At 50.6% G+C, this 24,200-nt stretch overlaps 1 protein-coding gene across 2 annotated transcripts in view; it reads left to right on the top strand.

The window, feature by feature from the left end:
- The first annotated feature begins 3,886 nt into the window (after positions 1-3,886).
- FBLN2 (fibulin 2) overlaps positions 3,887-24,200 on the top strand; it is a 66,436-nt gene continuing 46,122 nt past the window's right edge. For both annotated transcript variants that reach the window (XM_004368372.2, XM_004368371.2), the window contains exon 1: positions 3,887-5,192. In XM_004368372.2, the coding sequence (XP_004368429.1) occupies positions 3,887-5,192 (1,306 nt within the window). The remainder of the gene's footprint in view (positions 5,193-24,200) is intronic.

The raw sequence follows: 24,200 nt of genomic DNA, 5'->3' as shown, positions 1-24,200 counted from the left end.
GTCCTTCTTGATGGTGATGGCGGGGGCGGGGAGGGTGATGGTGGTACAGAAACGCCATCTAGCCCACCCTGGCCAGTGCCATTTCATGAAGGAGACCTTTTCCAGACCAAGCCCTAAACCTTCTTTCCCACCCCCCGCTTGCTTTTCCATTCTCATGGACACACACCCATTGCATGCATGAACAGTGCATCCCAAGAGTGGCACAGTGGTTGAAGTACTCGGCTGCTAACCGAAAGGTTGGCGGTTCGAACCCATCATTCACTATTAGGGAGAAAGATGTGGCAGTCTGCTTCTGCAAAGATTACAGCCTTGGAAACCCTATGGGGCAGTTCTGTTCTGTCTTATGGGGTCTTTATGAGTCGGAATTGACTTGATAGCAATGGGTTTGGTTTGTTTTTATACCTGTGGTTATAATCCCATTTGTGAATGGGTCTTCTTTGCTATGTTAATGAGACAGTATTAGCGTAGGTGTGTTTTAAGTCAGTCTCTTTTGAGATATGCAAGAGATTAAGCAAGCAAGCAGAGATGGGGGAAGATGGGTACACACCACATGAAGGTTGCCCAGGAGCCAGAGAAGAAGGACTTTCCCCCAGAGCTGACAGAGAAAGCATTCCCCTAGAGTTGGCACCCTGAATTCAGACGTCTACCCTCCTAAACTGAGAAAATAAATTTCTGTTTGTTAAAGCCACCCACTTGTGGTATTTCTGTTATAGCAGCACTAGGTAACTACGACATTTGGGCTCCCGGGCCTGCCTCTGAGCCTCGCCTGGGCACAGATTACTGTCTCCAGCGGCCTGTTCGCCATTTCCACTCAGATGATTCCTAGACTTCCCCAACTCCTCACACCCAGACTGAAGGTCCTGTCCCCTCCAGCCCTCCTTCTGCCGCCTTCTTTGTCTCAGGAGTGGAAGCTCCTTCCAGGTTCCCAGACCAAAGACCCGGGCTACTCCTGACTCCTCTCTTCCCCTACCCCATCCAGCCCATCAGCAGGTTTTGTGACTCCACCTTCCAGATCAGTGCCCTTTCCAGCCCCTCTCCCCATCCCTTGCCTCCCACCTCCTGCCCAGGTTCCCTTGCAGACTGTTCTCAGCACAACCACCAACAGACCCCTTTGTTAGAAAGCCCCATCCTGTCACTCCCAAGTCCTGGCCCTTCCAGCCACACAGACAGGCACCCTGCCCCATCCAGCCGCTGGCCTCTGGTCCCACCTGGCCTGGGCATCACTCTGCCCTTGCCTGCCCTGCCCCAGCCACGCCAGCCTGTGGGCTGTCCTCAGGGACTTCTTGTCTCACCGTGCCCCAGGCCCTTTGCCCATGCTGTTCCCTCTGTGTGCCGACTTTGCCTCCAGATAGTCATGTGGCTGTGACTCCATGGTTCCATTCAGGTCTCAGCTCAGGCGTCACCTCCTCAAGAAGCCTTCCTTGACCACCCTTGCTACATAGGCTCCCCCCACCCCCCACAGTCATTTCTGACCCATTTCCCTGCTCTCATTCCTTCATTTCTTCATTGTACTCCTTACTACCTGGCTTTCAGTTGTCTGGTGATTAGCTTGTGGGTTTATGATCTGCCTCCCCCACCAGAATGCCAGTTCCAGGAGGGCAGGGACAAAGCTCGTCTTACTCACCAACAAGTCCCCAGGTCCTAGGTGGTACCTGGCACACGGTGTTGTTGTTGGCCCCAACTCGTGGTGACATTATGTATAACAGAATGAAATGTTACCTGGTCCTCTGCCATCTTCATGATCATTGGTATGTTTGAGACTGTTGTTATGGCCGTTGTATCAGTCCGTCTCATTAAGGGGTTCCCTCATTTTTGCTGACCCTCCACTTTACCAACCACGATGTCCTTTTCTAGTGTGGCACACAGTAAGTGCTCAGGAGGGACTGGTTCACGAACTGGCAGGCCTTCTCCCTTCCTGCTGTGCTGGGCCCTAGGGGAGGGGACTGCTGTAGGTGTGGGGACCTGGGCTGACCTCTCTCTTCTCCCCTGCCATCCAGCCCATCAGCAGGTTCTGTGACCAGTCTTTGCGACTCTCAGGCCTCCAGAACCTAGCAGGGCTCAGGTCTTGCTGCCCTGCCCTTGCTGCCCTGCCCAGCCCTGGTAGGCCGGTGGCACGTGAGCTGCTTTCTTTAGAAACAGCCGCAGCTAAATCTTGATCTCCCTTCTCTTCTTCCTCAGAAACTTTAAAAAATGTTTTTAGCTTTGAAACTACAAACATTTAAATACTAGTGATGTTGCTTCATTGTCTTTTTTCTTTTTCAGTCAGACCATTTTAGCAAAGTGACGTGTAAACATTAGCGCTTGGGCTGGGGGCTGGGCTGGGGCCTAGAGTTGGTGGAGAAGGGCCCTTGTCTGGGACTTGAGGAGCCTCTGTGAGGTGGGGGGCAGGCCTGGCCACTGAGAGTCACTGGGGCTGTGGGAACCAGTGGCTTTCTCAGGGTGAAAGTGGCGAGGACTGAGAGAAGGTGGCGTAGGAGCGCTTTGTGGAGGATGATGAGGAGGGGGTTGGGGAGTCTCAGGACTGCGGGCAGGGGAAGGGGAGGTCTGGTGGCGTCTCTGGGCTTGAAAGCAGGTTTGGGCGGGAGTTTGGACCTTTATTGCTGCTTGCTGGTGATGGGACTTTGGGGCAGGGTGTGTCGGATCAGCTGCTGTGGAGATCATGCTGGCTTCCTAGGGAAGGGAGGAGTGGAGTGGGGGAGGGCAGGGAGGCGGCCGGCGTGTTTGGGGCAGATGGGAGGTGAGGCCTGAGCTGGGGCCAGGCGTGGTGAGGAGACAGGGGAGAGCTTTTGCAGGGAGAACCGACAGGACATAGGGTGTGTGTATATGTGGAGGTGGGGAGCGTTAGGGACAGTAAGGTGTTCAGGATAATTCTGGGAACGGTGGTCATGTTTGCTGATCTGGCTTAGGTGGGTGCCAGGAACATCCCCTGGAGCTAAATTTACACTATGGGGTGCTCCTGAGCCCTGGATCTGAGGGCAGGGGGTGGGGCTGACATGCCAAAGCTGGGGAGGTGCTTGTTCCTGCCCAGCATCTTGGGTTGGTGGCCAACTCTGGCCAGCAGCCACGGGGCCTCTGGGCAGTTCTTTAGGGGGAGAAATTATTTAGGTGGCTGTGTGTATGTGTGCGTCCTGGCATGTGGGTGTGGCGGTGTGTGTGAGACAGTGTGTGTGATTGTGTAGGGGTGATGGAGGTGGATATGTGAGTAGCTGTGGCATGCATGTAACACATGTCTGTCATAGAAGGTATGAGAGGGGCCCAGTGTGTCCATGTCGTGCTGGACGTGAGCCCTGGTCTGGGAGTGTGACTGTGAGCAAGGGGACAGCCTTGTGTGTGTGTGTGTGTATGCATGTATGTGTGTATGCCCTGCATTTGAGTCTGCAGTGTATGTGTGTGCATGTATGTGTGTGACTAGGCAGGAGGGTCCGACTGAGGGCATGTGTCACCATGGAGATGGGGGTGGGGGTTGAGTGGCTGGCTGAGTGAGCAGGTGTGGGGTGCTGTGGCGACCCTGTGATCTGGCCTGTGGAAGAGCATGCGTGTGGCAGAGTCTGTGTACACCTCAGCCAGTGGGGCTGAGAGAGTAGGGGAAGCACGCCTGGGCTGGGAAAGGTTGTACCTATGGCTTCTGGGGTGTGCACATATGAATGAAGGCACCTGAGGCTAAGTCCAAGTGCTTATACATGCTGGTGTGTGTACATGTAGCGGTGAACACGTGTGTGTGCACAAATGCACACATGTATGCACACGTGCCAGATCTGCAATGTGTGCACATGTGTGTGCTCTGGGCCCAGCATGGGCTACTAACAGGCTTCCTTCCTGATCCCCCAGGGCCTCAAGGAGAAGGGGACCATCCGGCGTGAGGTGTGCCTGAGCTGGCTGTGGGACGATGGTGCTGCTCTGCGGTCCTGCTACAGCATGGCTGGCCCTGGTCCTGGCCCTGGTGTGTCCAGGCGAGGCCGCGCCACCGAAGGACTGCACGGGCATCGAGTGCCCGCTGCTAGAGAACTGCATTGAGGAGGCGCTGGAGCCAGGTGCCTGCTGTGCCACCTGTGTGCAGCACGGCTGTGCCTGTGAGGGCTACCAGTACTACGATTGCCTGCAGGGTGGCTTCCTGCGCGGCCGCGTGCCTGCTGGCCAGTCCTACTTCGTGGACTTCGGCAGCACCGAGTGCTTCTGCCCACCAGGCGGTGGCAAGATCAGCTGCCAGTTCATGCTGTGCCCGGAGCTGCCGCCCAACTGCATCGAAGCTGTGGTGGCCGCAGACAGCTGCCCACAGTGCGGCCAGGTGGGCTGTGTCCACATGGGCCGCAAGTATGCTGCCGGCCACACTGTCCACCTGCCGCCCTGCCGGGCCTGCCACTGTCCTGACACGGGCGGCGAGCTCATCTGCTACCAGCTGCCTGGGTGCAACGGAGACGCTAAGGCCCTGCCAGCCGCCACCGTCACCACCGGGAACTTCTCAGACACCGAGGAGGGTGACGCCGGGCGGCACTATGAAGACCCCTACAGCTATGACCAGGAGGTTGCCGAGGGTGAGGCGGTGGAGGCAGCGACCTTGGCGGGTGAGCTCCAGGCAGGCGCAGGGGCCCCGGCTGCTCTGGAAGGCGGGGGTCAGCCCCTGTCTGCCATCCACGCGACACCCTGGCCAGCTGCCCTCCCCAGGCCCACAGCAGCTGCTGCGCTGGGTCCCCCGGCCCCTGTTCAGGCCAAAGCCAGGAGAGTGACTGAGGACAGCGAGGAAGAAGAGGAGGAAGAAGAGGAGGAGGAGGAGAGGGAAGAAAGAACTGTCATGGAGCAGCTGGCAGCAGGTGGCCTGAAGGGGCTGGACGGGCCACCCAATGCAGGCCCAGCCGAGCTGGGTCTCCCAGTCCAGGAGGTGGGAGCGGAAGCAAGGGCAGGGCCTGAAGAGAACCTCATCCCCGACGCTCAGCCCACCACCCACAGCGCAGGGCAGGAGGGAGCCAGGCCTGCACTGGCATCTGGCATAGCAGGTCCTGTCCCCACGCTGGGTGCTCCTGGAGACCTGACCAAGCCCAGCGTCCACACCACCCTGAGCACGCCACTGCGGGAGGTAGCCCAGGACCTCCCAACCCAGGAGGTGCCCAAGCAGCCGAAGATTCTGTCCCGTCCCCGGGCAGAGGAGGACACAGACCCCAACTCTGTCCATTCTGTCCCCAGAGGCAGCCCTGAAGGTAAGACCCTTTCCTTGTTTCTCCAGGGTACTTTGTCTGTTGAGGGGGGCAGCCTTGGGGGCTCTGGTCACTGCCCCAGATCTCTGCACAGCTGCCTGGGACAGGGGGAGCCAGGCCTGAGGAGAGCCTTGTCCAGGAAGCCTGGCACAGGCCGTGCATGGCACGAGCAGGAGGCTCTGCGATGGAGCTTCTCCAGGCCCAGCTCTGTGGGGATGGAATGGGAGGGGGAAGGAGGCCACCCGATAGGGCCCCTCAGGCATCCCTCATCAGAGCCAGGAGGTTCCTGAAGAAGGTTTCCGCTCAGGGGCAGGGCGGGCCCAGCAGGGAATGCTGAGCACAGACCTGTTGTGGCCAGCAGCTCACTTCCTGGCCTCCTCCTGACACAGGTCTCTGGGCACAGCTTTATTCGCAGTCTCTTGTGGGGGCTCCTTGTGGGATCCTGGTTCTCTACCAGGTCTGCCACCCCTTCCAGCCAGGGATCCCATTAACACACAAGTCAGACCTTGTCCCTTCTCCGCTAAGAATCTCCCAGGGCTTTGCCTCACTCAGAGTAGAAGCCCAAGTCCTCACCGGGCCATAGGCGCTGCACATCTGTTCTGGCTTCCTTGCTGTCCCTCCTCCTTTCAGGCACCCTCCTGCCCCAGGGCCTTTGCACTTGCCACCCCCTCTTCCTGAAATACTCTTCCAGATATCCTTGTGGTTCACCCCTCCCTTCTTTCAGCTCTCTGCTCTGTGTCACCTTCCCAGAGAGGGCTTCCCTGATCCACCAGCTAGAGGAGGCCTGCCACCCCTTCCTTCTGCTCTGCTTTATGTTCTCTTAGCAGGGCCTGATGTGAGAGCATGTAGTTACTTGTTTACTTGTGTATTGCCTGTCTCCCCAATAAAATGTTAGCCTACACAGACAGGAACCCCGTCTGCCGTATCCAGTACTGTGCCTGAGTGCCTGCAGCAGTGCCTGGCACACAGTCGATGCTCTGTAAACATTGAGTGGATGAAGGAATCAATGGAGCAGGCTCTGACCACTCCCCTCCTTCAGTCTTCCCTCCTTCCAGCACACCCACACTGTCTTTCTAGAGGCCAGGTACTTGCTCATATGCTCCCGTAGCCAGCTCAGGGAGTACCTTCTCCAAGAAGTCTTCCCTGAATCTTCCCAGCCCTGGGCTGGGCTTTGGGTCTTATCTGATGCCCCTCTTCTTCCTGCCTTGCCTACCCCCCAGCTCTGAGTGTGCCCTGGGGATTGTCTGTTACCTGTCTCTCCCCAAGCACACGTCCTGTGTGCAGGCCCTGGAAGGCCCCTTCGGGGGCAGAGATGGAGCAGTGTGGCCCTGGCCCACCAGGAGGGATACCCGGGTGGTATCTGGGAAGGCTTCCTGGAGGCAAGGGCATTTCTGCAGCATTCCTATCTGCCCACGCTGCCACCCTAGCTGTGCGGCATTGGGCAAGTCTCTTACTGGCCTGGCCACATGTCCTCATCTGTCATTGCTCCCCTCACTGATGGGGCCCTGTTCTGGGTACAGTTGTGTGCCTGCAACGAGGAGTAAAAACTGGGGAGCTCTGTGGCCTGCATGGCCCTATTTCCAGCCTGCTTGTGGGGGGTATGTACCTGGCTAGGCACCTACAGGGCCCCAGGTACTGTTTCTGTGACTTCATCTTCCCCACAAGACCAGAGGTGGGCTCAATATCCCTGTCCTAAGCTGAGGAAGTTGAGGTCACAGAGGTGGGGTTAGTGGCCACAGGTCACACAGCTGCAGGTAGCCTGCTAGGACAGGGGTGTTGGGCTTCAGGGCAGCTCCTTGGCTTCCTCACTAGCCCTGGGCCTGCGGGGTATGTGTGTGGGGCTGTGCTTGGGGCTTGGGGGCAGTGCTAATGAAGTGCACGTGGGCCTGGGTAGGTTTCCGGGCTGGCTTCCTGCAGGGTGCAGCTTGTTTGGGCTGTGAGACTCCAGGGTTTTCAAAATAGCCGCAGCCCCCATTTCGCCCCTGCCTCTTGCTGCCAGAGGCCTCGCTGTGGTTCTAGGCCTTTGGATCCCTGGAGAGGGCCTTTGTTCTCACAAGCCCCAGCTTTTTCTCTGCCCTGTGCTTTCTCAGATGGGTTTCGGGATGTGGCCCTTAGTGAGGGCTACTGAAAGATTGAGGTCCTCTCCCGTCTGAGGGCTGCCCTGGCTGATGGCTCAGCACATGCAAAGGCCCGGAGGGCAGAATGAGCAGGGCGTGGATAGGGATGTGGAAGGAAGGGAAGGTATGGGAGGCAGGGGGCATCCAAATGGAACCCAAGACGAGGCACTGCCTGAAAAACCAGGGCCAGCCTGTCATCCACGACCCCATCCACCTCTCCTCCCACTTGCCCACCTGCCTCTGCTACCTGTGTGACTCAGGCAAGAGGCTGAACTGCTTTGTGCCTCAGTTTCTGCATTTGTAAAGCAGTGGAGAAGCTCAGTCTCCGCCTCGTGGAGCTGTTGTGAAGATTAAATGAGGTAATGCATACCAGATGCTCAGCACAGAACTTAGTACTTGCTGAGTAATTAAAAATGTTAGCAGATATTATTCATCCATTCTTGAGTCCGCCCACTTCTTTCTTCAGCAGATGTCTACTGAACTCTCTGTGCTGGGGGTCATGCCAGGGAACAGGTCCAGCCTCTCCCTGTTTGTGGCCTGATGGAGGACGAGGATATTAAACAGAAAAACAAACAGATTTGTCTGTGGTGATAACTAAGGGTGGGCGACAGGAGGCTGATTGGGGGAGTTGGGTTGCCCGTTTGAGCATCCTGGGGAATTGGGCGTGGGGATGCAGTTGTCGGGGGTGGGCATGGGTCCTAGGTGGTAGAGGGGCTGTCAGTGGGGAGAAACTGGGGAGGTAGCTGGCTTAGCAGTGGAGCCTGTGGAGAGGCAGGCTGGAGTGGAAGGGACCCCCCAGCCGTGTTGCCTGGGGAAGGAGCCAGTGCCCCAGGCCTAACTCAGGCGGGGGTCCTGCCGTTGAGCCAGAGCTGTGCCAGAGATCCAGGCTGCCTCGGCTGGGCCATCCCTGGCTTTGAGTGTGTCCAGATGTGGCCTAATGGAAGCCACATGCCCAGCTCCCTGCTCCGAGAAGAAGGGGTCTGATGTCTGTTGTTGCTCAGGGGGCTTTGGGAGGGCAGCTTTTCTCTCTGGGCTGGCACAATGGAGGGAACCATGAACCCCCTCCCCTTCTCTGGCCCCTCCTGGGCCACAGACGAGGGAGCCAGGCTTACCTTCGGGGTCTGAGGCTCTGGGAGAGCTAGTGGCAGCCCCTCCTGGAAGAGGCTCTAGTACCACCTTTGTGGTCCCTCAGGACGCGTGGCAGCAAAGAGGCCCCTTCCTCCTCGGGGCCTCACTTGACCAGAATCTCCAGGGGTGCGGTCTCTGAATACTTTGACATTCTGGTTATCAGAGAAGCTCTTTAAACTTCTAGTTACTGTTTAAATTAATTGCAGACACCACCTAGCACTCTGCATCCATCAGCCCCCTCATCCTCCCAGCAGCCCTATCAGGTTGGCACTCACGTTTCCAGCAGAGAAAAAGGAGTTCCAGAGAGGGCAGGCCACAGATGGAAAGCGGTGACCCAGGCTTCTCCAGTATTTATTCTCTTCTTCATCTGCACTTTTGAATGCCCAGTGTGTGCATGGACTGTGGTCGATGCTGAACGTACAATGTTGAGCAAAGCCCAGCAGAGTCCCTGCCTTCAGGGAGCTTACGGTTTTGTGGGGGAGATAAAGGATCCACAGTCCCGCAGATGTGAAGATGTGAGCTGTGGTGTGGGCTGCAGAGCGGAGGTCCAGTGCTCTGCCACCTGTCTAGGGGATTGACTCGTCCTGGAAATCAGGGAAGACTTCCTGGAGGAAGTGATGCTTGCAAGGAGACATGGAGGGTGAGGGGTATTAAGTTGGTATGTGGGGAGCAGTGAGAAGAGAGTGCTCCAGGCAGAGGAAACAACACTTGCAAAGGCCCTGCAGTCAGAGGGGACTTGGTGAGGAGTTGATAGGAGAAGCAGCTGGGAGGATGGGGGATGTGTTTATTCTCAGGGTAAAGATTTTGGCCTTTGTCCCAAAGGCAATGGGGAGCCACTAAAGGTATAAAGCGGGGGGTTGCATGATCTGATTTGTGCTTTGCAGAGCTCCCTCTGGGGGCAGGGAGGACAAGCTGGAAGCAGGGCTGTAGCCCCTGGAGCCAGCACTCCAGGGTCCTCCAGAATCACCAGGCTGTGGCTCTGGGGAGCAGGAGGGAATGACCCACCTTGCCTTTCCTCTCCAGTCTTGGCCTGTGGGAGTGTCCAGTTTGTATCATAGCCCAGGGACCCAGGGGGAGCTGGTCCAGGATTCCAGATACCCGAACCTGTATCCTGTGAGACAGTCACGTCCTGCAGGGGCTAAAGGTCCTGGAGCAGCTGTGGGTGGGGTGGCCGTGCCAGGGCCGTGGCCCTGTTCAGCAGCAGAGCCCTGCCAGGAGGCTTAGAGGTAGACTCGGCCAAGCCTTCCTCTCCTCACCCCCACTATGAGCGGAGGGCCCCTCCAGGCCCCTGTGAAGGTCTTGAATGGCACATCTCCGACTTCCAGGGCTGTGTAGGGCCCTGCTGGGGGTAGCTGTGGACAGGTGGAAAAGAGGCCTGGGTCCCCACCAGCCCTGTGTTTCCTCGGGCAAGTCCCTGTATGGAGCGTGGTTACCGAGGCCCTGGAGCGGAAATGACATCAGCCAGCCCTGTGTACCAGATGCAGAGTGCTGGCCTCCCTGTAATGGGGCTCTGAAGATGGCATGTGCCAGGGCCCACCCGCATTCTCTCTGTGACCTGGGGCTGTAATTTCACCCCTCGGAGCCTCAGTTTCTCATCAGCGAAGTGGCGTGGATAGCAGTTCTGAGCACATGGGGCTGCTCTGAGGACGAAGCGGATGATGTGTGTCCAGCAGGGCCTGGCCCCGTGTGAGGAGTGAGGGCCCCCCATGTCACACTGTCCCCGCGGCACCAGCTGTCCCGCCATTCTGGGGACACCCCTCTCATCTGTGTACATGCTCCTCTTGTACCACACATTCTTCAGCATTAGGAATTGTGGCAAGCATTTACAAACTGGGAGACTTCACAAAAGATCCAGCTTTCTGGTTTTGGTTGAAAAATTGGAAGTTGTACCCATACTAGGCCTGCATCCTCAGGCCAGCATCGGGGAAGCTGGGAGAGCTGCCCCTTCAGACAGGACAGGCTGGCTCTCCTCGGGTCACATTGCCTGCCGAGCCCTGTTGGCAGCTGGGTTTGGGGCCCCTGCTGGGAGTGCTATCAGACGCACAGAATTCCACCCCCTGGGCCTCAAGAGAGTCTGGTGGTGTACCCCGTTTTATGGGAGAGAAAACTGGTGTCCTGGGAGGGGGGCTTTTGTGGAAGTCACAGTAAGCAGTGCAGGGGTCCAGTCCCTCAGTGGAGAGGAGTGGACTCCTGGCTCCTGCCCAGAGCTGGGCCCTTCCTTCATTTGCCTGCCCTGGAGGTGGTACTTGTCAAGGGTGCATTTTGACAGCCCTTCCACAATGGTGAGTGCCTAGGGCCAACGTTAGGCCAGTGGTAGGTTTCTTTATTTTAATTTCTAACACTATTTTCTCTCCTCCTCCTTTCCCCCCTTTCCCCCTCCCCGATCCCCTCTCTCCTTCCCGCTCTCCCCCTCCTCCCTCTTCCTTCCTTTTTTCTTTTTAAACATCCTTACTGAGATGTCATTCACATGCCATAAAGTTCCCCCATTTAAAGTGTACAGTTCAGTGGTTTTAGTATATTCACAGACTTGTGCAACTATCACCAAAACCTAGTTTTAGAACATTTTCATTACCCTAAAAAGAAACCCCATACCCGCTAGCAGACACTCCCTCTTCCCCCCTTCCCCAGCCCTTGACATCCACTAATCTACTTTCTGTCTCTGTGGATTTGTCTATTCTGGACATTTCTTCTAAATAGAATCATACAGTATGTGGTCTTTTGTGACTGGCTTCTTTCCCTCGGCATAATGTTTTCAAGGTCCATCCGTGTTGTAATACATGTTGTTGTTGTTAGGTGCCGCTGAGTCGGTTCCGACTCCTGGCGACCCTGTATACAACAGAATGAAACACTGCCTGGTCCTGTGCCATCCTCACAATTGTTGTTATGCTTGAGCCCATTGTTACAGCCACTGTGTCAGTCTATCTTGTTGAGGGTTGTCTTCTTTTTCACTGACCCTCTACTTTACCAAGCATGATATCCTTCTCCAGGAACTGGTCCCTCCTGATAACATGTCCCAAAGTATGTGAGACAAAATCTTGCCATCTTTGCTTCTAAGGAGCATTCTGGCTGTACTTCTTCCAAGACAGATTTGTTCGTTCTTCTGACAGTCCATGGTATATTCAATATTCTTCACTAACACCATAATTCAAAGGCTTCTTTGATCTTCTTTATTCATTTGTCCAGCTTTTGCACACATACGAAGCGATTGAAAACACCATGGTTTGGGTTGTAATATGTACCAGTACTTTATTCCTTTTTGTAGCTGAATAATAATGCTTGGTAAAGTAGAGGGTCAGCGAAAAAGAGGAAGACCCTCAATGAGTTGGATTGACACAGTGGCTTCAGCAGTGGGCCCAAGCATAACAATGATTGTGAGGATGGCGCAGGACTGGGCAGTGTTTCATTCTGTTGTATATAGGGTCACTATGAGTCGGAGCTGACTCAACTGAACCTAACAACAATATTTCATTGTATGGATTTACCACATATTGTTTATCTGTTCGTCAGTTGATGGACACTGGGTTGTTTCCATCTGTTACCAATTGTGAATAATGCTGCTGTGAACATTTGTGTACAAGTTTTTCTGTGGACATATGTTTTTATTTCTCTTGGGTATACACTTATGAGTGGAATTGCTGGGTCATATGGTAACTCTATATTTAACCATTTGAGGAACTGCTAGAATGTTTTCCACAGTGGTTTCACCATTTATATTCCCACCAGCAGTCTATGAGGATTCTGATTTCTCCACATTCTCATCAACACTTTTTGTTATCTGACTTTGATTATAGCTATCCTAGTGGGTATGAAGTGATATCTCATTGTGGTTTTTATTTCCATTTCCCTGATGGCTAATGATGTTGAGTATCTTTTCATGAGTGTACTTTAGAAAATTCTAGAAAACACAAGAATACACAAGCACACATTCCATTAGCCATTAGAGTGATGACATCATCACATTGTTAGGTAGCTTCTGGAAAACTCCACTGTACGCTTGTGGGAGCATGAGGACAAAAAAGGCAATTAATGTTCTAGTGTTATTATGAAAATAATTTTGACCTCATACATCCCTGAGAGGGTCTTGAGGACCTTCAAAGGCCCAGAACCAAACATGAGAACAGATATAAGCATGTTGGTGTGTACACATATTCTTTTTCACAATTACTAGCATATTTTGCACACTGTTCTGTCCCGTGCTTTTTTCGAGTTAACAGCTTATCTTTGAGCTCTTCCCTCTTGGTACGTGGAGAGTCCCTTATTCTGTTTGACAGCTGCCCAGTACTCCACTATATGCACATCCATCTTTTATTAACTGTCCCCTGTTGCTGGACATTCTTGGCCTTTGCCATTAGAATGTGATGCTACAGTGAATGTATTTGAGCTCACACTTTTGTTTCACACCCCAGCATGGGATCACCAGCCCAGCGGCTACGTGAATTTATTTTTTCTTTGTAAACTTTTTGTTGAAATGTAGCCAATATAAAGTGCACCTATCGGAAGTGTGACCAGCATGGAGTCCTTGGGTGGTGCAAGTGCTTAATGTGCTTGACTACTAAATGAAAGAGAGATTGGACGTTCAGTCCACCCCAAGGCACCTTGGAAGAGGACCTGGTGAATCTACGTGTGAAAAATCAGCCATTGAAAACCCTGTGGAGCACAATTCTCCTCTGACACACATTGAGTTGCTATGAGTTGGAATTGACTCAGCAGCAAATGGTTTGGTTTAGGTTACCAGCTCTCTGATTAAGAAGCAGGATATGATAGCCCCCAAAAGAGCCCCCTTTACAGGACATACATTTATAATCGTGGTTGACATTGTCCACTTGTCCTCCCAGGAGGGTGTACCAGTTTTTACTTGCACCTGCAATGCATGAAATACATTTCCCCGTTTTATTTATTCAACAGATATTTATCAAATGCCTACCTCCCTGTTCTAGGTGCTGGGGATATGGCAGTGAACAAAACAGACAAAATCTCCTTTCCTCATGAAGCTTCCCCTCTGGAAGGGGGAAATACATGATAAATAAAGTATATGGTATGTTAAATGGTGAGGAGAAAATTTATCCGGGTGCTTTCTGTAAGATATTCTGAACTTTGCCAATTTGAGAGGTGAAATACAGCCTCTTGTAATGGTTTTAACTTGCATATGTGCTTTATCCTTTATCCAGCTTGTCCAGCGGCTCCCTGTCACATCTGAGTGGCTACATTCCCACCACCAGGGCCATGGTTGCTGGGGTGTAGTCTTCGTGCCACTGTCACAAACCTGCTCCAGCCTTTCCTGCTGGGAACATATTTTGGTCACTATATAAATTATTATTATCATTGCCACAATAATGCAGAATAGCAGACAAACACAAAACCTCCATGGCAGATAACAGTAAACTATTATTGCTCACACGTTTGAGTGTCAGCTGGGCTCAAACCTATGTCTGGTCAGCTGGTGGCTCAGCTGGGGGCTGGCTGCTCCCGGATGGCCTCAGCTGGAATGGGGCATCTCTGCTGTATGCATTCTCTCGTCCTCTGGTGAGTTAGCCCTGACTTGTTCTCATGGTGGAAACAGAGGTCCAAGAGAAGGATTAGACATGCACAAGGAGTAGAGCCAAGGCTTGGAACTCACAGAACCATGGCTTCTGCCATGTTCTGTTGCCCAGAGCAAGTCAAGAGGCCAGCCCAAGGAGGCCAGATTCAAGAACTCCTCTCGATGTGGGTGGAAGAAGGAAAGGAGGAGTGGGTGGTCAGAGCAGTCAGCCAGTCTACTGCTGTCTCCTAAGCATCAGGCCCCAGGCCCTGGGCCGTTACTTGACATACATCCTCAGTCCCCACAACAACCTGGCAGGAAGTGAGTGATGGGGACCTCACCGACCCCCCAGGTCTATTGATGCCTCAAATGTCTCTGAGTTTCTTGCTTGGGTCCTTAGGCGGGCCTGTTACAAGGCCCCTGGACTTGAGGCTGGCTCTGCCCCTCACCAACTGTGTGACCATAGGCAAATTGCTAATAATTGCCCTAGGCCTCAGTTTCCTTATCTGTAAGCGGGCTTACTGAGAACTCCCTCCAGAGCTGTGTTCTCAGCGGGAAGACAGCCTGTGTCAGGCACCTAGTGGGGGGTCTAGTCACAGCAAGACTCTACTCCCAGGTGGTGTCCTGGTTGCTGCGATCCCAGTCCTGGGGGGTGCTGCCTGGTGGGCAGAGGCTGCCGGCTCAGGGAGCTTGCCATTCACATGGCCAGGCTGAGGCAGCAGATGTGCCTCTCCTGAGGCTGAACCAAGCCTGAGAAACCTTGGCCTCCCGCCCACGAGCCCTCCAGAATCCTAGGCGCCTCCATGAACTGGAGCTCAGGGATCTGTGCTATGGGGACAGTATCAGTGTCGTCTGCCTACAGTACCCCCTCCAAGCTGGCCCAGGGTTGTGTGACCTCTGGGTCCTTTGTCCGGCAGCATCTGGGGCTTTGAGGGGGGCTTCCACCAGGCTAAGATCAGTATTGCGTGGCTAGCTGCTGGAACTGCCCACCCCCTTGTCCACACCAGGGTCTCCATGCAGGGAAGGCAGGACTGGGGCAAGTCATGCCCACCTTGGCCCTCTGGAGTCCTAGGTATGAATCTTGCTTCTGCCAGCCCTGGCTGTGTGACCTCTGGCAAGCAGCTCACCCTCTCTGAGCCTCAGTTTCTGCATCTGTAAGAGGAGAGAGTAATCTCTATCGCCAGGGTTACTGCGGAGCGGTGAGCTAGTGTAGGCCAGCACAGGGAGCGGCTCAAGCCAGCTGTGAGTTCCTTTCTTTTCCCTGCCAGAGGGTCCCTACACTGGGGGTGGGAGAGAGGGGCTGTGTTTGTGTTTAAGCAAACAGATGTGTGGCTTTTCTGGTGGCTAGAAGCTGTCCCCTGTGGTGAAAGAGCCAGTGGGGCCAGGCTTGGGGAGGTTGGTGGGATGTGTCAGGGCTCACTTCCTGCCCCCACCCCCATGACGATCTCTGAACCCTCTCCAGATGTGCCGTGGGGGCTCCTCACTGGCTGCTCCTCCCAGCCCTACGCTCTTGTTTGCCAACTGAGTCAGCAAACGCTGCAATCCAGAAACCTTTTCTGCCATGACACAGCTAGGCTGTGAGGCCGCGCTGGAGACTGTGCAGAACCCAGGGCACTGTCCTGGACATGAGAATGAGGGGGACAGAGGGTGTGGTGCCGGGCATCTTCTCCTCTGACCCTTGTCTTGTTGCTGACACAATGGAGGTGCCCTCCCGATCACCTTACATGCCTCCGAGAGGGTGCCCTCCTTACTCCCTTCCTGTAGAGGAAGTGGCTGAGGCAAGGGTGGGCAAGGAAACAGTTTGAGGTCCCTGAGGCCAAGGAAGCAGGCGTTGACTCGGCCTCTGCACCAGGCACTCCTGCCACTGGCTACGCAGCGGGAATTGTATTGCCCTCGTGTCAGTGCACCAAGGCATGACTGCTCCTACTACTGGCCTGCGGGGCCCGGTGGGGCCCAGGGCAGGGCTGGCTGGCCTCAAGCTCTGCACTTGCCCCAGCCCCAGGTTTCTTCCCTGGCACAAAGTTTAGGATTCTGGGATTCTCTGGGATCCATATGGTGGTGGTGGTGGTGGGGGGCACTGGAAGAGCAAAATCTGGCCACAGGAAACTGCCTGGGCACAGAGCACCCCTGGAGCCCGAGAGAGAGCAGCTGTCCTGTCTTGCTTCCGTCACTTCTCATTCATGACACTTACGGACACGTGCTCTGGACCAGGCAGTGTTGGGTGCCTGGGATCCAGGGCAGCCAGAAGGTGAAGACCATTCCCCCTGGGACGCATACGGGAGGTGGGATGCTGCCTAACTCAGGGCAAACCCGGGGGCCTGGGAGTGAAGCAGCATCTGGGCTGGTGCGGGCCGTGGGGACCGGGGACTGGTCCTTGAATCCAGGGGTGGTGGTCATTGCTGAGGATAGCAGAGGCCTAGTGTGGACATACTGGATTTTCCAAAAGAAGCCTGAAATCTGGAGTTTCATGCAAAAGCTCCCAATTTGTAAATGTTGGCAACTAATTCAAATATTTTCAAGCACCAGCAAAGCACACAGCGGTCCCCGGCTTGCCATCACAATTGAGCTGAGCAGAGCGCACATCCCCCATCCCCTCACACTTTGATTATGCAAGAAGTACTGCACAGAGGCCTCGAGACTGGTGAGGAGCTGGCTAAAGACACAGGAAGCTCAGAGGACAGGGTCCCAGGAGTCCTGGCTTCTGACCCTACATGCTTTCCTCCCAGACCTTCCTCCTAGCCTGCAGGACACAGGCATGCTCAAAGGAGTGAGGGTGGGGCTCGAGACCACCAGGGGACAGTGCAGTGCCTGCCTGGCAATACCGGGGAGCTGGGCTCCCTAGGCCTGAGCGGGGGTGGTGTGGGGGTGGTGGTGTGGGAACTTATGGGAGTGGGACTGTGGCCTCAGAGGATGCAGCCCCTGCCTGGGAGGGACCACAGTGTCCCCCCACTCTGTCAGCCTTCCTCTGTGAAGAGTAGGGCCAGCAGAGTGGGACGGGATCTGAGATAGATGGCCCGTAGACAGTGGACTCAGGATGGGTTGGCCATGCAGGTACAGGTCAGTAAGGATCAGGGGCTCTCCCTGTGCATGGGGGCAGGGGTCGCCCTGAGATGGCAGCCTCAGGTCAGTGGTGAGAGGCAACCAGGGTTTCGTTCTGGAGACGTTAAATCGAGTTACCACCACATAGGCCACGATGCAGCGTTGACAGTGGGGTTTCTGAGCCTGGTGCCGAGGGCACAGATCTGGGCCGTGGGTGGAAATCTGATCAGAGAAGTCTGTGCTCCTGCTCCCTCCTACTTGGGCATTGGCAGTGGGTGAGTGATGGTGAGGGACCCTGATTTCCTGCCAAATGCCTAGAGGAGGGAAAAGAGGGGCCGAGCAAGTTCTGAATCTAGTCTTCGGCTTCCCAGCTCTGTCTCCTGTCCACACCCAGCTGATGGCCCCCTTCCAGCGTGGAAGTGATATCTCGCTGGGCATGGGGTAGGGGCTCTAGCCTGCTGACCTCTCCTTGGGGTCTTTTATCAGTTCTAGTGGCTTAACTGTAATATCCAGAGTGACCAGTCACTCGGCAGGCTGCAGAAGGAATGGGACAAAGGGAGGTTATACGCTGGTGGAAGGGTGAAGAGATCAGCTTGGTCAGTGCCTGGTCAAGGTCTAGGCAGGACAGGCCTGGCGGGGCCAGGACCCATGTAGGCAAGGGAGAAAGAGAAATAGATAGTTGCTGGGTGAGTCCCTGAAGTTTGGATCTGGAAGGGGCCCAGTCTGGTCCCGTGGCTTCCCCTTTGGGAACCCTGGGCCTCCCGAAGAGAACTGCTGACCTATGGTCACAGACTCCAACACCAGACCCCGTGGCCCTTGGCCCTTGGCCCTCGCTTGCTCCAGCAGAGCCACATCTGGGACCTGCTACTGACGCAGCTGCCCCTTCTCCAGGCAGGACTTCTGGGTAAACACTGGCCCGCATAGTCACCTGGGGCTTAGCAGGAAGTTGTGCTGAACAGCACTGGTTCCCTGCTTCCTGTTTGCCTCTAAGAAAAAACGTGTTCATTTCTTAAAAAACGGGATATTTTTATTTTTGTATTTAAAAAAATTAATAACAATTTATTAAGGTAAAAAGAAAGTTATGCTTGCATTTCTTTTACAGTAAATGCAGGTCTGGGAAAGCCAAAATTGCCTTAAACAGCTTTTATTAAGCTGTGTGTGTATATAACGGATTAGGAATTAAACTATCTAGAAAGAGCAATAAAATACAATTAAGTCATTTAAAAGAGTCGTCTATTAATATTACAAAACACTATTCCAAGTACCAAAATTCCATCAGATGTCATTTTGAGCAAAATATAGTCTCTTTGGTAGCCACAGTTTCTTAAACTAACAATGAAAAAGATAACTCAAAATGCTTTCTAAAGAGAAGAAAAAAAATCCCAAGTGTCTGGGTGAAGCTCTGGAAGTCCAAATGGTTGGTTGGTTTGCAGTTTAAATTGCCCCTGAAACGATGAAGGTGACTGGAAAATCCAGCTCAGGGGACTAGGAGGGATCCATAGAGGCTTCTTCCAGGAGCATGAGGAGGGAAGGGATCTGGGGGCCACAATGGACCTCATCTTGGAAGAGCCTAAGGGAACATGGCCTAGTAGCCCAAGTGGGAGACTGGGTGGAGGGAGGAAGAGCTCTCCTTTTAGATGAAGGCCCACCAGTTGGTGAGGGGCCACATGGGGTCGACCCTTGGGCACATACTCTTTTGGAAAAGATGTTTGTGGTGTTATGACTCTGGAATGATGTAGTGACTGGATCATTCTTATGATTTGAGCCATCCACTGCTTGTGTCCTGAGTGCTTCACTCTCTTTTTGTTCTTATTCTTGGAAAGTTATTTCAACCTCAGTGATGGAGTTGGCCCCATTCAGGTTTTCAGCTTTCCTCCAGGTTCCATATTTCTGGTGACTCTAGGGTGGTATTAAAATGATGCTGATTTCTTTTTCTTTTGTTGTTTTTGAGAATATACACAGCAAAACATACACCAATTGAGCAGTCTTTACATGTACAATTTAGTGACATTGATTATATTCTTCGAGTTGTGTAACCATTCTCACTCTTTTTTTCTGAGTTGTTCCTCCCCCATTAACATAAATTAATTGCCCCCTCAGGTTCCTATCTAATCTTTAGAGTTGCTGTTGTCAATTTGATCCCATGTAGATCGTTCTTAAAAAAGAGCATAATGCTTGAGGAAGACATTTTCTACTAGTTAAACTATTGTTTGGTTTTAAGAAGACTTCAGGGGATATTTTTGGTTTAAGGTTTAAAGATTATCTCAGGGTGATAGTTTCAGGGGCTCATCCAACTTTCATGGCTCTGTGAAAATTTGAATTTCTGTTCTGCATTTTCCCCCTTTTGATCAGGATTCTGCTATGGAGTCTTTGATCAAAATGTTCAGTAATGGTAGCTGGCCACCATTCAACTCTCCTTGTCTCATGATGCTGCTCCGTTTGAACAGAGCTAAGAATTTTTGTACTTCTGAATCAGGGCAGCACGTTTTTTGTGCAACCGCTTTTCTCTTTTTGCACAGAGTCGGCTTCTAATTGATTGTAAAAGTCTGAACAGAAATCACCTATTAAAATACCAATGACAGATGCATATCTCACCTGCTCCCTGGGAGGTCATAGAGGGAGGTGGGGGGGGGTGGTCTGTCCATAGGCCATTGGACAGATTGGCTACCACCTCCCAAAGCTTCTGGCTCAGTGATTTTTACAAGATATGAAGCATTTCAAGCACACCAGAATGTTTCCTGGTGGCCCTTCTCAGTCAGTTGCTGTGCCTCCCACCCTCCCATTGAAACCACTGTTCTGACTTTTATCACCATCAATTTATTTTGCCTGCTCTTTTTTTGTTGTTCTTGTTGTTGAAAACATATAGCAAAACATACACCAATTCAGCAGTTTCCATGTGTACAGTTCAGTGACATTAATTTTGCCTGTTCCTGAGTTTATTTTATATAAGGGGAACCATTCAGCATGAACTTGTTTTTGTTTGGCTTCTTTAGCTCAACATAATATGTTTGATACTCATCCATGTTATTGCATATAGCAGTATTCATGTTTTTAACAGCTCGTTATTTCATTGTATGAATAAATCATAGATTATTCTGTTGTTGATGGACATTTGGGTTGTTTTCAGCTTTTAGCCCTGATGTGTACAGTTACTGTGAACATTTTTGTACGTGTCTTTTGGAAGACTTATATATTCATTTCTGTTGACTATATACCTAAGAATGGAATTGCTGCATCATACAGTATGTTTAGCTTTAGTTGATATTGCCAAATAGTTTTCGAAAGTATACTGCCAACTTAAACATCTCCATCAAGAATGAATGAGAGTTCTAGTTGCCCCACATCTTTACCAGCACTGGACGTTGTCATTCTTTTTGATTTACGCCAATCTGGTGGATGTGTACAGGTATCTCATTATGGTTTAATTTGTATTCTTTGATAAGTAATGATGTTGAGCAAATTTTCATATTATTGTTGTCCATTTGTTGTCATTTGCCCATTTTTATACTGGGTTGTCTTTGTCTTACTGATTTCTAGGAGTTCTTCATGTATTCTGGTTGTGAGTCCTTTGTTGAGTTACAGGTATCTTAACTCATTCTGTAACTTGCCTTTACTCCCTTAGTGATGTTTTCGGATTAGCACAAGTTGTTAATTTTTAATGAAATTCAGTTTATTGATCTTAATTTTTATGTTGGTGCATTTGGTGTCTTGTTTAAGGAATCTTTGTCTACTCCAAGGTCATAAAGATATTTTCTTATGTAGTATTCTAGACTTTTTATTGTTTTACCTTTCACATTTAGATCCTTAGTCCATCTGGAATTTGTTTCTGTGTGTGATGTAAGTAGGAGTCAAAATTATTATTATTTTTTCCCTAATGGATATTCAGTTGACCCAACAACATGTGTTGGAAAGGCGGTCTTTCTCCCACTGCATTACGTTGTTACCTTTGTCAAGAATCAAGTGACTGTCTGTGTGTAGATCTGTTTCTGTACTCTCTTTTCTGTTCCATTGTCTGTCTTTGCGCCAGTATCACACTTCCTGGATTACTGTAGCTTTATAGTAATTTTTGATATCTGGTAGTGAAGCTTTCCAGCTCCATTTTTTCTTTTCAAGATTTGTTTGGTTATTCTAGGTCATTTGCATTTCCATGTATATTTAGAATCAGCTTGTCAGTTTCCATTTTTAAAAAACTTGCTAGAATTTTGATTGGTATTATGTTGAACCTGTAGATCAATTTTGGGAGAATTGACATCTTAACAGTATAAAGTTTTCCAACTCATGATCATGGTATATACCTCCAGTTATTTACGTCTTTCTTAATTTTTTTCCAGCAGTTTTGTAACTTTTAGTGTAGAGGTTTTGCAAATCTTTAATTAAATCCATTCCTAGCTATTTGATGTTTTTGATACTACTGTAAATCATTTTACTCTTAACATTTTATTTTCTAATATTTCTATGTTTACTTTGTAACAAGCAACTCTCAGTACATTTTTTTAAATAAACTTTTAATTTTGGAATAATTTTAGATTTACAGAAGATGTGCAAAGATAATACACAGAGTTCCCATATCCCCCCATACCCAGTTTCCTCTGTTGTTAACATCTTAAATTCCCATAGTACGTTTGTCAAACCTAAGTAACCAACACTGGTATATTACTGTTAACTAAACTTCAGAATTTATTTGGATGTCACCAGTTTTCCCATTAATGTCCCTTTGTGTTTCAGGATCCAGTCCAGACATCACATTGCATTTAGTTGTCATGTCTCCTTAGTCTCCTCTGGTATGTGACAGAGTAGTCTTTCTCAAACTTTCCTTGTTTTTCATGATTTCAACAGTTTTGAGGAGTACTAGTCAGGTAGTGTGAAGAATGTCCTATGATATGGGTTCGTCTGATTTTTTTCCTTAGAGATGACATGCCCTTCTCATCATATCCTATCAGTGGGTACATGATAGTCACATGGTAATATTAACTTGATCATTTGGTTAAGGTAGTGTTTACCAAGTTTCTCAGTTATAAAATTACCTTTTTCCTCTTTTCCATATCTGTTCTTTGCAAGCAAGTCACTAATCCAGCCTGTTCTCAAGGTTGTGGGGGAAGGGAGGATCAAACTGAGGGAAGGAGTATCTATGTATATTATTTGGGATTCTTCTGTAAGGAAGATTTATCTCTTCTCCCCCATTTATTTATTCAGTAATTTAATTATATCATGATGGACTCATGTATATTTATTTCATATTTTGGGTTGTAATCCAGTACTATGTTATTTATTGTATTGCTCAGATTGTTCCAGCTTTGCCCATTGGAAACTCTTTCATGTTGGTTCCTGTGTCCCTTTTGACATGCCCCATGCTTTTGTTTTTTGAGCACTCCCTTCATTCCTGATAGTACAAGAAGCTATAGGCTCATCTTGTATTTTCCCTGCCTCAGCCCTAGAATTAGCCATTTTTTTTATGGAGCCATGGTTCTTTTTATTGGAGAATGGTATTTAGAAACCAAAATCTAGACACTGGGTGTGCTCACTACTACAGGGGTGTCATTGCTTCTCAGCTTTGTCAGCAAACAGAACAAGGAATTATATATATGAATACTAACTCATGCATGTACACATCTATACTTGTTTCTATATTTATCCTTCTGTGTAAATATTAAGCTAAATATGAGTTTTTATACTGATGTCTCCAACTCTAATCCAGTGCCACAAGATTTATTCTAGCCTTCCTTTCTTGCCTGTTACATCCCTCTCTAAAAGTGAGAAACCTGGCTCTTACCATCCATTTAAATTATATATGTTTTAAAAAACATTATTATTTCTGAGGGTGGCAAGTGCAATTTTAAAAAAAAGTGCAGTTAGGTACTAATCTGGGATGGAATGGTACTAAAACATGTATGTCCTAATTTTCAATTTACTTGTAAGGCCAACCTCAAGTAGTAGAATGAGAACATGCTGCCCAGTGACTTAGGCCAATGTGACAATTCACATTTGTTGGGTTCTTTTTAATGAATTTTGGCAGCTTAGATTACTGAAGGAAGCTGAAAACCTCTCTGTTGGGTCATCTTGCAGGCAACCTCACTATCAGGTGGTTTAGTACTAGGAAAGTGGATCTCAGGCTAAGTCCTGTGACGCACACAGACTTTTTTTTAGCAAGTAGATGCAGAAACAGCTATATAGTCTTTTCTTGTAAGTGTAGGGAAATATCACGCTTCCAGTGTTGCAGTCCATGTCCTGCTTAACAGTACATGGCAGCCCAGCCCCTCGCTGACAAGCACCTTCCTTTCGTCAAATGCCGCAGAATCTTCATGATGGGATCAGCTGCCTTTTTGGTTATATCATCATTATTATATCATTATATATTAAAATCCTCTGTGAAATGAGGAAGCATAGTATCAAAGGGAGATCTCCACTTGAAGCCTCTCTTCAAAGGTGTGTTGGATGACCTTCTCAGATTCTTGTACCCCCTGTTTATGCAACAGTGACATTCCTATACAATATTTCTAGCAAATCAGTTGTCTTCAACATGATTCATTTCACCCAGAGAAATGATTTCTGACATCCCTTATGTGAATCAGCAAACCCTCCAGTTCGAATTTCAATTAGCATTTTAACTAGCTTTTGCAACCATTTATTTAGCTCATGATCCTGTGGGTTGGCAATTTGGGCTGGGCCCTGCTGACCTGTGCCAGGCATGGCTGATGTCAGCTAGGCTCACTCATATGTCTGTGATCAGCTGGGGGCTCAGCTGGAGGTTGGCTGGTCTGCAGTTGCCTCAGCTGGTCTAGGTGGGAGCCAGCTGGAATGGCTCAGCTCTGCTCCACGTGGTCTCTCATCCTCCATTGAGCTAACCCAGACTTGCTCATGTGGCAGCTTGGCAGGGTCCCAAGAGAAGAGGGAGCAGAAGCTGCCAGACCTCTTCAGGTTTCACATCCATGGTATTCTGTTGGCAAAGCAACTTAGTCACGGACCAGCCTAGATTTGAGGGGTGGGGAAATACACGCCACCCCTAATGGAAGGAGTTACAAGGAATTGTGACTCTTTTTGCAATCATCACAGACAGGATGACAAGATTCACATTGAATTTAGCATCTACCTCTGGAGTGTTGAATCTTCATTAAAGTCCTTCAAGTGTTAACTAGTCAGGTGTGAGTTAAAGTTAACCTACAAACTCACATTGTGATATAGATCACATGGAAATATTTTAAAGTCAGTTTG

This window comes from Trichechus manatus, unplaced genomic scaffold (genome assembly GCF_000243295.1).
Source record: "Trichechus manatus latirostris isolate Lorelei unplaced genomic scaffold, TriManLat1.0 scaffold00001, whole genome shotgun sequence".
Classification (NCBI taxonomy): Eukaryota; Metazoa; Chordata; class Mammalia; order Sirenia; family Trichechidae; genus Trichechus; species Trichechus manatus.
This window is presented reverse-complemented; position numbering and strand designations above follow the sequence as displayed.